The sequence below is a fragment of the Chinchilla lanigera genome, unplaced genomic scaffold (assembly GCF_000276665.1).
Source record: "Chinchilla lanigera isolate Chin_1 unplaced genomic scaffold, ChiLan1.0 scaffold00009, whole genome shotgun sequence".
Classification (NCBI taxonomy): domain Eukaryota; kingdom Metazoa; phylum Chordata; class Mammalia; order Rodentia; family Chinchillidae; genus Chinchilla; species Chinchilla lanigera.
Genome location: NW_004955410.1, coordinates 31,587,935 through 31,603,283, shown reverse-complemented (window position 1 = coordinate 31,603,283; position 15,349 = coordinate 31,587,935). Strand labels below are relative to the sequence as shown.

The following is a 15,349-nucleotide window of genomic DNA, read 5'->3' as shown; positions in this document are numbered from 1 at the left end:
ATCAGAGCCACAGGGCATTAAGACATAAGAATTACAACCCCGTGGTGAACATGTTAAGCTTTATGAGTCTTTAGATAGCTAACTCTGTGCTGCTACTGAATACTGTACTGTTGTTAATCGAGTAAAGTCGTTCATTTAGTAATTTATCGTGGGTCAATATTTGATTTGTCAGCTTGTTCATACTACAATTATTGATCCCTTTTCTTTTTTTGTTCATTCCTTGATTGATGGGCATTTGGGTTGTTTCCAAGATTTAGCAATTACAAATTGTGCTGTTATAAACATGGGTGCACTTATATCACTGTGGTATGATGTTTTTAATTCTCCTGGGAAAATACCCAGAAAAGGAATAGCTGGGTTGAATGGGATCTCTAATCCCAGTTTTTTTGAGGAATCTCCATGCTGGTTTCCACAGCAGTTTTACCAGTCCTGATTTCTTTTCTTTTTTTTTGTACCAGGAATCGAACTCAGACCTTGTGCTTGCTAGGCAGGCACTGTGCCACTGAGCTATACCCCTGATCTCTTTTCTATGGTTAACATGTTCCTGTCAGTTTGAACCACTGGTGGTACATGTATGACTGTCCCATCTCCCATCTGAAAGATAAGACTATCCCATGCTGCCTGATGGGACAGTCATGGATATACCACCAGTGGTTCATGCTGGTAGGAACATTACATTATTCAAATCAGAGCCACCCACTAAATTGGAAAATTTAGAAGGAAAGGATTATTTTTTAGTGAAACATAAATTGAGGAAATGCTAGAACATGAATATACTAACAAAAGACTGTCAAAGACCTATCTTTAAAAGTGTAGAAGGTTCTAGAATTGCTTTGTATCTGATAGGAAAAGAATAAAACTTGCCGAATTACTCAAATTATTGCAGAACAAAGATGGATGCCTTCCAACAAATATATTTGCACTTTCTTTATGCATATCTTTGGTAGCAATGTTTTTTTTAAAAAAAAAAGTCCAAGATTCAAAACTCCAGGAACATTAGAAATCAACTCAGTTAGAACATCTGAAAAACCTTGACATCATTTATCAACAAGTAAAAAATTATTTAATAAAGTTTTTTACTGGAAAGAGAAGAAAATGACATATACAATAAAGATAATTTAATAAACTTCAAATCAAGCATCCATTAAATAAGGAAACACTAAATACATAGTAATAAGACAGGCATGCCTAAGGCATCCAACTAACGGCAGTAAGATAGACAAATCTTGTGTACAAAAGCATCTGAAAACACTACCTTCACTGCAGATGACATTAAGATAATCTAAACAGTCACATAAAACCAATAGCTTCTCTTTACAGCAGAAAAATAAGTTTGAAGTTCACATGACAAAAGCAATTGCCATTCTCAACAATAACACTAGAAATAAGTTTAACAGTGAAGATAGAATTTCTACGTTCTTTAACAGGAAGGGTAAAACACATAAGGTCTGGGTTAGCCTTTGGTTAATGAATAACAAAATAAACTGTGTATTCACTTATGTATTCTTGTAGAGTACATAAGCAAAAAATATCTGAAATTAATGTAAGACTTTGTGAACAAGAGTCCTCACTATAAGAATTCCACAATATAAGTCCCAAACAAATTACCTTCCATCTTACCTCTAAAACGCATTAAAGAGAAAATTACCTTTGTTTTTGGGATTTCCAAGAACAATTCTCATTCCCCTAAATCCTTTTGATATACTTGCAATACTGATGATAAAGTGGGCGTGTGTGATTCAAATGATGTATACACAGAGAATGCTTTAATATATCCTGGGATTACTTGAAATGGGAGTGTATACAATGCATAACAGGAGAAAATTATTTTGTATCCAGGTGGATGGTGCGCTCTTGTAATCCAGCACTTGAGAAGCTGAGGTAAGGGGTTCACTGTGGGTTCCAGGCCACCTTGGGTTATAGAGTGAGTTCAAGGCCAGCCTCCTGGACTATATGGAGAGACCTTGTCTCAAAAAAATAAAAAAGAAAAAAAAATTATTTCATAACAAATGAAAATTGTATAACTGAAAAAAAAAAAAAGAAAATTGTATAACTTAAAAAACCATTCAACAAAATGTATGGTTTGCCTCTCAGGACTAAGCATCCAGGTTAAGCTTTTTAGAACTTTTCTGTATAGAAAGCATCATTTATTCATTTTTATTACTAGGGACTAGATATACAAGTATTTATTTTATATTTTATGTTATAATCCAATATCATGCAGCTATATCAATTCTCTTGCTGTTTCAGCTTTAGCCACTGAGAGCTCCTTCAGGTTGGCTTCTGTGTCTCTGACATGACCTCATCCTTTGGATTTTTGGGCACTTCCTTCTTTCAGACACTACAATGTGCTCAAGGCTCATCTTGATTTCTCCTGCCCTAGTACTAGAATCAGTAAGTTTTTTTTCAAAGCCTGTTTGCTTTTACCAGAGAATGGTATTTAGAAGCAAGATGTGGGCAGTGGATGTCAAGTGTCAAAAATTTTTCAGTTATATAGAGCTCCCTTATGCCAAAAAGCATTACAAGGAAATTAAGATAAATGCAAAGAAGTAGAGTTTTAAAGGACTAAGATAAAAGGAGACACAAGGAACAATGATCTAAAAGATGCCTAAGTCAAGTCTGGAGGTCCAAGATCAGTTTACTGGAAAATGAAAAATCAAGTAAATCGTAAATGTATTATGAATATTTAAATGGCAAAAGAATGACATTATCTAGAGTATTTTTCTTTATTACTTTTACCTAATACATCTAAAATCTTAAAAGTTAAATACAATTCCCCCAACAGCATAGCCACTGTGTTAATACTGGCCTCCCTGAAATCAAATACCATACTGAATGACTGGGAAGACTTCTCTTAAGGCCGTCCCTGAAGCAAAACCTGTGCAATGGTATGGATTATCAAGACCAAGGTGACTGGGCGGGGGGTACTTTTAAAAGTTTTGTACAAATAATAAATGGTCACTGGAAAAACATTCACAATCTTTTTTTTTTTTTTGGTTTTTTGAGATAGGATCTTGCTCTGCAATTGAGGCTGGCCTTGAACTCACTATGTAGCTCAGGCTGGCCTCAAACTTGTGGCAATCCTCTTGACTCAACCTTCTGAGAGCTGGGATTACAGGAATGTACCACCACATCCAGCAACAAGCTATTTCTTTAATCCTCTCCTAAAATCATTTCTGAGCTTAACAAAACATTCAATGTATTTTGCAAAATCTATACTACTCCCTTTTGGTAAAATCCTGAAAACCACATTTCATAACTTTCCCATTTTGCAAAGATCACATCCCTGGTATAATGTTTAGGCCAGCTAGATAGTCTTACTATCTCTTTACCCCTACTCTGAGTCACTCTACTACCAACCCTAAGTCATTTCCAGCAGTCACAAAACCCAGCTCCCCTTTTCTATAATGCCTCTTTCCCCTCCTGACGTATCACCCACCCTTTGCAGAGTACTGTACCCATGTAACAACTGCACCATTCTCTAAACTGCTCATTAACGTTCCAAACTGCAAAACAATTTTTAAATAATTTCATTATACAGCCCTAATTTATCTTTTCACCTTGGACTCTCATATTATTTCTCCTTACTCTATCATTTCTCCTTAGTGCCTCTATTTCTACCTATTCCTAAACAGCCCTCCCTTTCATTCTTTTTCATCTTTTCAAGTAAAATGCCTAAATAGAGATTAATCTATCCTTAACTGTATACATATTTATACACAATTTTGCAAAAGAGTAAAACTGCTTATAGATGGGAGCTGAGTCCTAGCTTTGCTCAACAGACCAATTTTATTTTATTTGTTTTTGTTTTTTTGTTTTTCTTCTGGTACCAGGAACCGAACTCACGACCTTGCGCTTGCCAGGCAGGCGCTTTGCCGCTGAGCTAAATCTAAATCCTCAGCCCCTCAACAGACCAATTGTAAAAAATGAGATAAATTTGAAAGTGGAAACACTTGTATTAGAATTCCTTTAAAAGGAGTCTGTTAACACCACATCTTAATCAAAATAATAATTATAGGCAAGGAAAGAAAACTGTTTTTGCTTTGGAGATCAATATGCTCTTTTACTTTGTCCCTTGCATTGTTTTGTTCTTGCTTAAACTCAAATGATCTTAATTGGAGTGTTGAAATGAGAAAGAAAGAGAGAGACAGGGAGGGAAGGAGGGAGGGGAATGAAAGGAAGGGAGGGAGGGAGGAAGGAAGGAAGAAAGGAAGGAAGGGAAGAAGGGAAGAAGGGAAGAAGGGAAGGAGGGAGAAGAGAAAATGAAACCAATAGAAGTTTATAAAAAGAGCTATGAGATTAGACAAATTAAGTCATTGAAATCCAAAATGGAATGTGAAATATACTTCATGGCTTCAAGATCTGTAGGAACCCACAACCCATCCCCACCGCTTAGAGCCCCACCACCAGCACCAAGCTCTGGGGATTGTCTAAGCAAGAGTTCTACCACTGAGCTACATCCCAAAGTTTTTTTTAAATTTTATTTTGACACAGGATCTAAGTTTCCCAAGCTGGACTTTAATTTCCAATCCTACTGCCTCAGACTCCCCAGTAGTTGGGATTATGGGCATGTTCCACCATGCCCAATTTGAACTAAATTCTTTTCATTTCTTTTCTATAATCCTCCTTTATAACAAGCCATAAAAAATATATTTCAATATAAACACATTTACTGTTGTATAGTCAGCTTGGTTAACTTCTACTGTAATTCCAGTAAAAATGTACTACTGATAAAATTGAAACTACAGATTTCAAATGTAGAAGCTACCATGTTGCTTATAAAAAGGATTATTATTTTTCCCTTAAATGGCAGTTTTAAATTTTCACATTATATGATAGCATAAAACAGCTTACTCAATACAGAACTATACAGGTTTCCAACTGGGATTAATTAACTATGAGAGTTTCAAAAAAGAACTTCAGATGTTAGTGTATTAAATAATAAGGCATCTATTCTATGTGTAGAAGGGTAGTATTTCCTAGTAGTAATAGTCTTTCTTACTCAGCACTACCCATGAAGAATTATGCACAATTTCTTGTTTGATTCTTGAAATAACTCTCTGAAGACTGGTACCACTTCAAGTATTATTTTGCATAGGGGAAAGTCCAAGACCAAATTAATGCAGCTACTATTCAGTGATACAATTGGTATCTGAACTAAGAAAGCTGAATTTGAAATCTGTACTTGTACACAGTACTAGTACATTTTACAACATTTTAAACCCAAGTTAGTACTATACTGCTTTGGGGCAGTTGTATGTTTACAGAAGGGCAGTAAAATTGTGGGGTTTTTTGGGAGGGTCTTTTTGAGACAGGGTCTCACTATGCCATTCAGGCTGGCCTTGAGCTCACTTTGTAGCCCAGGATGGTCTCAAACTCCAACAATCCTCCTGCATCAGCCTCCAGAGTGCTGGGATTGTAGGTGTGCGCTACCACACCTGGCAGTAAAATTGAATTTAAAGCCAATAAAATGGGTTTACAATTCTGGTAACTAAACTGTTAAATTCCAAATTACTGCAAAGTTATTCCAAAAAACCAAAAAGCATTTTAGAAATGCTAATACAAATGGAACAAGAGTGCTCACTTCAGCAGCACATGTACAAATGGAACAAGATAAAATATTATTTTTGGGCTATTTTACTATTTTTCACTTCTTGTTCAGTATCTAATTTATGGTATGGATTTACCATACTCTTTTAATCTAAAAATTCCTAGCTTTTAGCAATTGTAAAAGATTCCATCATCTCCCTTAAAATACTGCCTCTCCCAGTTCCATCTCTTTTTCCAGATATTCACGGATGATAAATGTTCTCATTACAGGTTACACGCTATATACCTCTCTCTGATTTTCCATTACTCTTTATCTCTGTTATACTCCATATAATAAATTCCTCAGACCTGTACTATAATTTAGTAATTCTATATGCAGTTTGATCAGCTGCTTAACCTCCTTGGTGAGTTTTTTTAAATGACTCAGGTTTAAAGAGCTGAATTTGAATCTTTTTCAAATCTTCCTATTCTTCAGTCTTATTTTTTTTCCTTGTTTCCAATTCATCCTTTTAAAATTTTAATGATTTGAAAAACAAATATGTTTACAATCATTTTAAAAGTTTTTGGGGGTAGTGACTCTAATTATATTGACTGACTCTCATTCCTTCTGTATGTATTTTTCATCACAAGTTCACCTTTAATGAAGCCTGTATTCTTCTATAGGAATTCTATGTGGATTTTGTTTTTGTTTTTATCAAACTCTTGGGATGTTACTTATGTTGAGATTTCTGTAACACAGTATTAGGAATCTGACACTTTCAATTGCCTTTAATTTTACTCCATGAACAAGAATCAATTTGTAATATAGAGAATAACTTCACTTCAGTGCTGCTTTATAATGTAATGCTTATGAAGTCACTTAAAACCACAATTAGGGATCCACATCTAAGTTAAAACTCAACCAAAGAAACTACCAATCCAACCTAATGAACAGAGATGTTGAATCATATTAACAGAAATCTTCCATAGGAGACAAAGTTCACACATGCTCAGGCAATCGCAACAACATTCTTCAGAATTCTACTTGGTCGTTGTCAGTGTTTCATTTTTGGTTTTTGATGCTATAGACCCAATCCTGGGCCTTGCACATACTAAGTAAGTGCTCTACCACTGAATTAATCACCCTATTTGTATTTATTTATTTAAACTTGAATGTGTAAGAGACATGCCAATTTTAGAAAAAATCCTAAACTCAGAAAGATTATAGTATGTGTGTGGGAGAAATCTTTAAACCAAGAAAATGTACTATGTAAGGCATAAAGCAAGTTTATACCTTAAAATGGAACCTCAAATGCCTGAGAGGCCAGACTTATCTACAAAGTGGAAAAACATTCATGCAAGTATGCTAAAAGGAATTTAGAACATTAGAAGGTTACACATGCACACTAGAATTAAGGTACTGGCTACCTGATACATCAATGTTTGAAACACCAGAAGTCCTTGACAAGATAAAGTCTCCTATGGACAGTACAGAAGTTGGGGTCCTTTCCTTCACTTTTATTGCAGAACAAGCTGTTTTTCAATCAAGTATATTTACTTTCACAGTTACTAGTCACATCTTCCTCTGTCCATAGTTAGTATACTTCTGGTAATTCTAAACAGCTGCTCTGCTTTAACTTACTACATAAGTTTATATTTACTCTTAAAAGTCAACTATTATTTGAAATTGCACCACCTCCAGGTGCACCTGGCACATACACACTACCAACTGCAAATAAATTAAAATTTTCTTAAATATAAATTTCCTTTTTAATCAAGGAATTTTAAAGTGTTATGGTTTGTGTCTAACTGTCCCCCCAAAGCCTCATGTAGTCATAGGGCTTTTTCAGAGATGGGATTAAGGGTATATGGTTAGTAAATCAGTCCACAGATTGCCTTGGCATAGTTCTGGCCAGGTTTAAGGGTGTGAGTGCTACACACGCCCTAGGGTGGGTAGTCTGTATAGAATATAAGAGACAGGAAGAGTCTTGTCTGGAGTGCTTGCTGCTTTTGCTGTCTTCTGCTGCCATGAATGGTTGTCCCTCTGCCATGTGCCACCCTGCCTTGGAGCCTGCAGATTAAGGACTGAAACCTCTACAAACTGTAATCTAAATAAATCTTTCCTCCCTTAACTTTGGGTGTTGGGTATTTTTTCTCAGCAATGAGAAAACTAAGACAAAGTAAAAACTGAATCTAACTTTGTATGATACAAAATATACTGTCATCCAATGTATTTTGAAGACCAATAACACCAAGAGTAAGAATTTGCTAATAATATTTATTTTTCCTTTTGTTTTAGTTTGAAAAATTTTTGAAGATGGCAAACAAGAAAATGAGGACAGACTCTAAACATATAAAATTTACATTAGGTTCACAGCCTACACAAGGAATTACTAGGCCCATAAATTAAAACAATGAAGCACATGAAAGAGGGAAAATAAATGAAACAGGCAGTCCTGACTTAAGGGTGCTCTTCATTCCTGAACAATCATGTGGCATTATAAATTTTTTACATCCTGACAAAATACTACCTGCAAGAGACAACACTAAATGCTACATTACCCACAACATTTGGGGTCCACTCCTGCCATGATTGCCTTCAGCCTCCTATGGAATCTCTGTTGAACCAGCTATCACCCAGCAGGCCAACTGGGGGGAGCTTGCTAGAATTTGGGCATTCAGACATATTATTTATTTTGAAAAGAAAGTTGTGAGCTAGTCTGAAAACCAAATGAACATTTAAAGTATTGTCTCTGTGAGAATGAACCTGAAACTCTAAAACACCAACTTATATACAAATCTCTGGAAATCACCCTACTGGGGACTTTACCTATAAATACATCCACCCTGAAAATAAGCCCAATTCTTCTTGCTAATTGTGAATTTTTATACACAATTAATATATACTTCCCAAGCAAATTTCAAAACTTCAGATCTAGCTACTTGAGGAAAGGCTATAACAGCTGTAAGCTAACAGGATGAAAAAATTTCTTGTTTGAGTATTAACACAATTTTGAGGTTCAATCTATTTGACTGGGAATCAGTATTTAGTAAACTAAAGAGTATAGGTGACTAAAAGGATGAGCTTCAGAGATTATCTGACTCACCTCATGCTTTGCTTTGGTATTAAAGAAGTCAGTTTTCCTACACATTCATCACCAATATAATGTGGCACTGTGAGGGCTCTGCCCTTAAAACAAGGGGGTTTTGACAATTCCCCTGGCCTATAACAAGTAGACACATAAGAGTCTCAATCTTAGAAATCACTCCACTTAAACTCCTTTCTCCTTTACGTAATATCTGGCCATTTCTTAAAGCACAGTTTTAAAACTTCAAAAACTATTTTTTTAGATACCAAACAAGTAATCTAGTAGAAAAATGTAATGATTTGAATACAAATCATGAAATTAGAAGCTGTTGTATCACAATTGCATTTTAGAAGACTGTATCCTATGCAGAGAAGTTTTTTGTGTGTGTTTCTTTTTTTGGTACTGGTAATCAAACTCAGGTCATTGAGCTTCCCAGGCCAGCACTGTGCTGCTGAGCTATCTCCCCAGTCAATTAGAAGACTGTATTTTAGATTTATTCTACAGAAAGTAAATTTATGAAATACTAAGATTGTGTGCAAATATATTATTGTGCTCCCATTTTCAAGGCTTAAGATTTTAAGTATTTATTCTAAAGACATTTGTAGCAGACATATCTATGGAGTATAGTAAGAGGTTAATGGAGCAAGTATAGAAAACAAGCTCAAATACTTCAAATTTTGAGCCTGAATGAGAATATAAGTAACTAAATTTCAACTGCATTACAGCAGCCGATTCAATTTCATAAGACAAAAAGATGAATATATAACAAATAGGTATATTTGTTATTCAGAATAACTGTTAACACTCTGAGGGGGTGCCTAAATCAGTTCGCAAAAGACTACCCAAAGTTAATGCTCTTTTCAATGTTAAACTGTATCCTTCCCAAGATTTTTGTTATCTGAGAAGTCTCTGATTAACAAAGTGCCATGATATTTTTCACGTAACACCATTACTTAACAAATCTGAGTTCAGAGAAATCAGTGACTATTAGTGGGCTATAAACCCTACAATGTACTTTTTATAATTACACCCCCAGTTCCTAATATAGTATCTACTACATTTAATATAGTATCTAACTGCACTCAGCCAATTTTTTAATTGGCATCACTGTATAATGGTACTCTTTCTGCTGAATTTATTTTTTATTTATTTATTTATTTTTTGTTTGCTTGGGTGGTTTTCCAGTACCGGGAATTGAACTCACGACCTCACACTTGCCAGGCAGGCGATGTGCCACTGAGCTAAATCCCCAGCCCCTTTCTATTCAATTTATATCAAACTGAATTTAACATCTAGAAATCTTTAATTTCTTTTAAATTTTGTTTTCTTTTTTCTCTTTTTATTAGCATATTTTTGATACATAATAAATACATTCATTGTAGGAAACTGATATATATCATGTCTTGATTTCTATTTAGCTCCTGCTCCTATTTATAAATTTTGGAAAAAAAAAAAAAACTTTCATTCTTCTTTTATTTTATTCTATTTATTTGTCAGGAGAGAATTATTGGATGCTTTTTCCAATTTTATTTCAAAGTGTGCCAAGGATACACTGAAAATATCTTAGTCTGAAATATCTAGAAATGTTTGTTAGGAAAGAACAGCATAGCCCAAAGCACTGGACCTAACCAAACTGGTAGTTAGCCCCACAGTTCATAGAATTAAATTTTTATTTGTCTGTGGGGAGAAAGACAGACACAGATATGAATTGCATAGATGGAATTTTGTACTTCTATGTCTTTCTTTTCCTCCATCAGCCTTCTATTTACTGTATTTATTGAATAAACTTTTGTTTTCTATCCCTAAATATTCATTTTTCATTATTATATACTCTTAGCAAAAGTAAAAAAATTAGGATTTCAACCATGCATGTTGACTTTTGAAAATGAGTCATTTCAAACAATACTTTTTTGTAGGCCTGATCTAAAACATTTTATTTCAGTGTGGTCCAAAGAATATCCTGGAGTAAGGAAGTAAGGAAGTCTTCAAGTCTTTTAATTTAACAAGGTTTAAAAAAAATTTTATAATACCAAGCCATCATTTGCCTTTTCCATTCCAATCCTCTGCAGTGTAAGAGTATGGTTTCCCAGGGGATATGTGACATGCCATGTCATAACAAGCTGAATGCAGAAAAGATGGAAGCACTGTCTGTCACTGAGCCAAGATATTTAAGAGTTGGCAAAAATATAACAATGCCATTCTTGTCACTAAGTATTTCGTTTTTGAAAGTAACCCTATTTTTCACTTAAAAATTGTGTCAATATAATGAAATTACATTTAAATTAAGTAAAAATTTTTGTTTTAATTTCTAATAAAAATATTAATAGATATAATCTAATAAAAACTCTCTGAACTTGTCAATAATTTTTTAAAAGTGTTTTTAAAATGTGCAGAGGCCAGAGTTTGAGAATGACTGCTTTAATAGACGAGGAAACACTTAAATTATGAAAATTCACAAAATGTAAGGTAATTCTAATTTAAAGTATTAGTCTAAAGAGTTGGACTTACCATTATAGGTTATTCTTGGCTTTGTTAAACACATCACAAGATGCAAATCCATTTCATCTGAGGGTACAAATTTTGAGCATACAGGGCACTTAAATCCTAAAAAAGTAAAAGAAACTCAGGTTATTTAACTCTTCAGAATATCCAACTATGAGTTTTTAAAAGCATGGAAGACCAAACACTTTCTGAACTTCATTATTATACTTACAGTAATGAATTACAGTACTTAATGTGCAATTCAAATTGGAAAAAAACTTGTGACTGTAATACTGGACTTAAATCAGTATATGAAGATCATTCCACTATCAAAACAAGTTTGAATAAGGGCAAACACCAGTATAAAACTCTATTTCTAACGTACAGCCCAGTCATTCACATTTGTAACTTTTTACATTTCCCTATACATATAATTTTATGTAACACTAGCTATTGCCATTCTTGTGGAAATTACCTTTCTCAACTTGGTATACTACAAATCCAAGGTTTTATAGCTACACATTACCTTAGAAAGTATTCTATGTAATCAATATTTTAAAAATTTATCTTGTGAATAAAGTGGAAGCTATCTGAACAAAAACAGGTCTGTAACTTAAGACTCCTGTTGTTTACATTTCTGGTTGCTATGGTTTGGATATAGTTTCAGTTTGCTCTCAAGAGTTTATGAGTTGGAAGCTTTATCTCCAATCTGGTAGTGGTGAGCAGGTGGGACCTTTAAGAGGCGGGTCCAATGGGAGATCTTGAGGTGGGGAGGGGAGATTTATGCCTGTTAGAGGGATGAAGTATCTCTCATGGGACTATAGGAATAGTTCTCAGGAAAGCCAGTTATAAAATCCTGAGCCTGACCCCTTCTCTGGCTTCCTTTCTGGCAATGTGATCTTTTGCCCCTGCACATGCTGTTGTTACGGTAGTGCTACCAACCAGGCCACAGCCAGACTAACACTACTGTCATACCCTTGAACCTCCAGAACTGTGAGCTACAGAAATTTTTCTTTATAAAGTTACCCTGCATTGGGAATTTCATTACAGAAACAAAAATACGATTAATGCAGTGGTCTCTCTGCCACAACATGGTACTAAAGTCAAAATGCAAACAGAAAATAGCTCCTAATCAAGGCAGTTTTTGCAGTCAACTTCAACAATTGCTGAGCAGCTTTACTCTGCTACATTTGTCATGATTTTTCTGCTTTGGAGCCAGCCTGACATGTACTGAATTCCCTGAAACCATAAGCCAAATAAACCTTTAATTTGGGAATGTCTAGGATTTTGGTCACAGTGATGAAAAGCTCATTAATACACCAGGATTCATCTAAACTGAAATAACACACACATATTATAACCATCAAGCACAGACTACATCAAATATAATGAAATTTGATCAACCAGAAAGAAGACAGGTCCACAAAGAAGTAACTAGATTTTAAGATCAACTAACAAATCCTTTCCTTGCAATTAAAAAAAAAAAACTTGCTTTACTGAGGACAAACAGGGCATTAAAAAGGAGAAAGAGATGGCCAACTTACAGTTACTGATGAGGACCATCTGTGTGCTGGCACACAACGCCTATTTAAACAAATGGAAGACTGTGAACCTAAAAAGCTTCTTTGAAAGCCACTGACTCAACCACAAAATAGGAGCTATGGAGAAAGAACAGTATTTACACAATACCATCTGGATTTCTAGTTCAGCACTATGAATTAAACACATGTTCCTTTCCTTTCCCCAAATCCATTAAAATGAGAATAAACAAAATTTTTAAAAGATGAGATAAAGAACCTGAGAAGTCAGGAACAAAAGATAAGAAAACACATGAGGGAATTAATAAGACTAAGCGGAGATACCTACCTATAAAAGTTAGGTGATTCTCACTACAGAATTCTCCAATGCCAGAGGAATCCATAGCTCCGTGACTTCTCAAAACAGTCATGGTAAGGTAAAAATGGATTGACTGGAAGACTACAAACAAATCTCCAGGTCCCAGTCCAAAACATATGGTCAATCAACTACCATATACCTTAACGCCTGAAGAAAACAGATTTACTAGGCAAAAACTAGGCAAAACAGCGGGCACAGAAGAAAACAGGGGTAAGGGTCTGCATAGTGGAAAAAGCCCCTCTCTAGACTCCACCTATACCCATTAGGAAAGAAGTAAAAAAAAAATTTTTTTTTTTGGAGACAGGGTTTCACTATGTAGCTCAGGCTAGCTTTGAACTCATTATGTAGCCCAGGTTGGCCTGAAACTCACAGCAATCCTCCTGCCTCAGCCTCCTGAGTTGCTGGAATTACAAGCATGCACCACCATACCCAGCTAGTGGACTCTTATGTCAAAAGTTCTACAGAATAAAACATGAAGGATTATGCTCACTGATAAGCCCTAGACTTCCATATAAAGTTTCCAGACAGCTTTTTAGGGCCTTTCTCTCAAGTATCATGCAACAGAAAAAAATTTACAATGGCAAAATATATCAGAAGCAAATTCAATAGACAAATCATAAAATATTTGCAAAACGCATTAAGCCTAAAAGAATACTATACTTAATATATTTAAAGAACTCTTATAAATAACCAAAAGAAGCCAAATACTGTTAGAAAATAGATAAAAGTTCTAAACATATTTCACCAAGAAAAAGAGATATGCACAAGCACTTTAAATGAAAATCGGCACAGCACTCAAAGAAACATTTTCCTCTCAAGTTCAGTATTTCTTTATTCTTGTTTTAGTGAGTTTAAAGGGAAGATATACAAAACATTTGCTAAATTCACTGTGTTAATCAGAAATCCAAGTGGTTTTTGTACAAAGACAGTTTTCTCTCCCTCAGCTGTACTTTTGCCTACAGGAGCTACCATTTCTCATCCTAGATAGCTAGAAACTCAAAAGCTGGTGAGGCAGTGGGTAAACAGGCACTTTTATATAATACTTGTAGGTATTCTACATTCTCTACAGTAGGGTAATTTGCCATTATCTAACCAAACTCCAGTACTTTTCTTCTGATCCAGTTTTAAGACCTACCCTGAAGGTAGAGCTCCAACAATACAAAAAACCAAAACAAAACCAAAACACCAAACACCAAAAACATGCACAGTAATTTACCAGGGCACTGTGTGAAACGGAATAATACTGAAAACAACTTAAGTGACCAAACAACATAAAGAGAGTTGGTTAATAAACCATGGTGAATCTACACAAAGTACTATGCAGTTGTAAAAAAAAGAATAAGGAAAATCTTTATGAAGTAAAAAGGCTCAAGAGGAGATATATACATTTAACAACTATTTTTATATTATGTACTTCAAACATATAGATAAAGAGAAGAATCACCTTTATGGACATATAATCACCTGACACGGACATATAAAAAAGGCACACAAGCCAGCTTAAAAGAGGTTCTCTGGGGCAAATCTGACAATCAATATAAATTAAATACACAGTACGTTATAGTTTTTAAAAAATGAAAATAATACCCACAACTAATCATTCTAAAATAATTTTTTTTTTTTTTTGGTACTGGGAATCGAACTCAGGACCTTGTGCTTGCCAGGCAGGCGCTTATGCCACTGAACTATATCCCTGGCCCTAAAATAATTACATTCTAAAAATAGTACCAACAGCCTAAAAATATCAACCTAACATCACTTTGTTAACAAAGAGAAAAATGTACTTTTACAATGGAAAAACTGGCTTGTAATACCTTAAATACACACTCAAACTTAGTATTACCAAAAAAAGAAAAGGTCAACTTCACATCATGTACTCCCCGATGTGATAAACAGAGGACATGGTATACACACACACACACACACACACACACACACACACACACACACACATATTCCTGCCAAATAATTTGAACCTAAGTATGAGGAAATTTAGACAAAGCCTCTAACATACAACAGAGATAGCAAAACAAAGAAACATGAGGTCTGGTTCAAAAATATTTAAAATTTTAAAAGAACTTATTTCAGTAAAAGACATATTGCCATTAATCACCTTCAAAAGACTCTGCTTCAAACACATTTATCCCATCATCCTTGCCGGTTTCTAAAGCAGTTCTGGAAGTCCTCTTTCCCAAGTGTCTTTAGTTGCGCTTTAATGGTTGCCTCAATGTCCAGAGTCAATTCAAAACATTTACTTTTGTCATTTTGACTGGGGAGAAGCCAGAAGCTCCATGGTGCCAGGTCAGTGAGTAAGGTGCATGAGACACACTGTAATGTTTTTACCAGCCTGGCTT

General features: G+C 34.9%; 1 protein-coding gene across 1 annotated transcript in view; it reads right to left on the bottom strand.

The window, feature by feature from the left end:
• Positions 1-15,349, bottom strand: part of Znrf2 (zinc and ring finger 2, E3 ubiquitin protein ligase) — a gene marked incomplete at its 5' end in the record, with an annotated part of 77,566 nt that overhangs the window by 24,801 nt on the left and 37,416 nt on the right. The window contains 1 exon segment of the mRNA XM_005377497.2: positions 11,127-11,222. Coding sequence (XP_005377554.1) covers positions 11,127-11,222 — 96 coding nt within the window.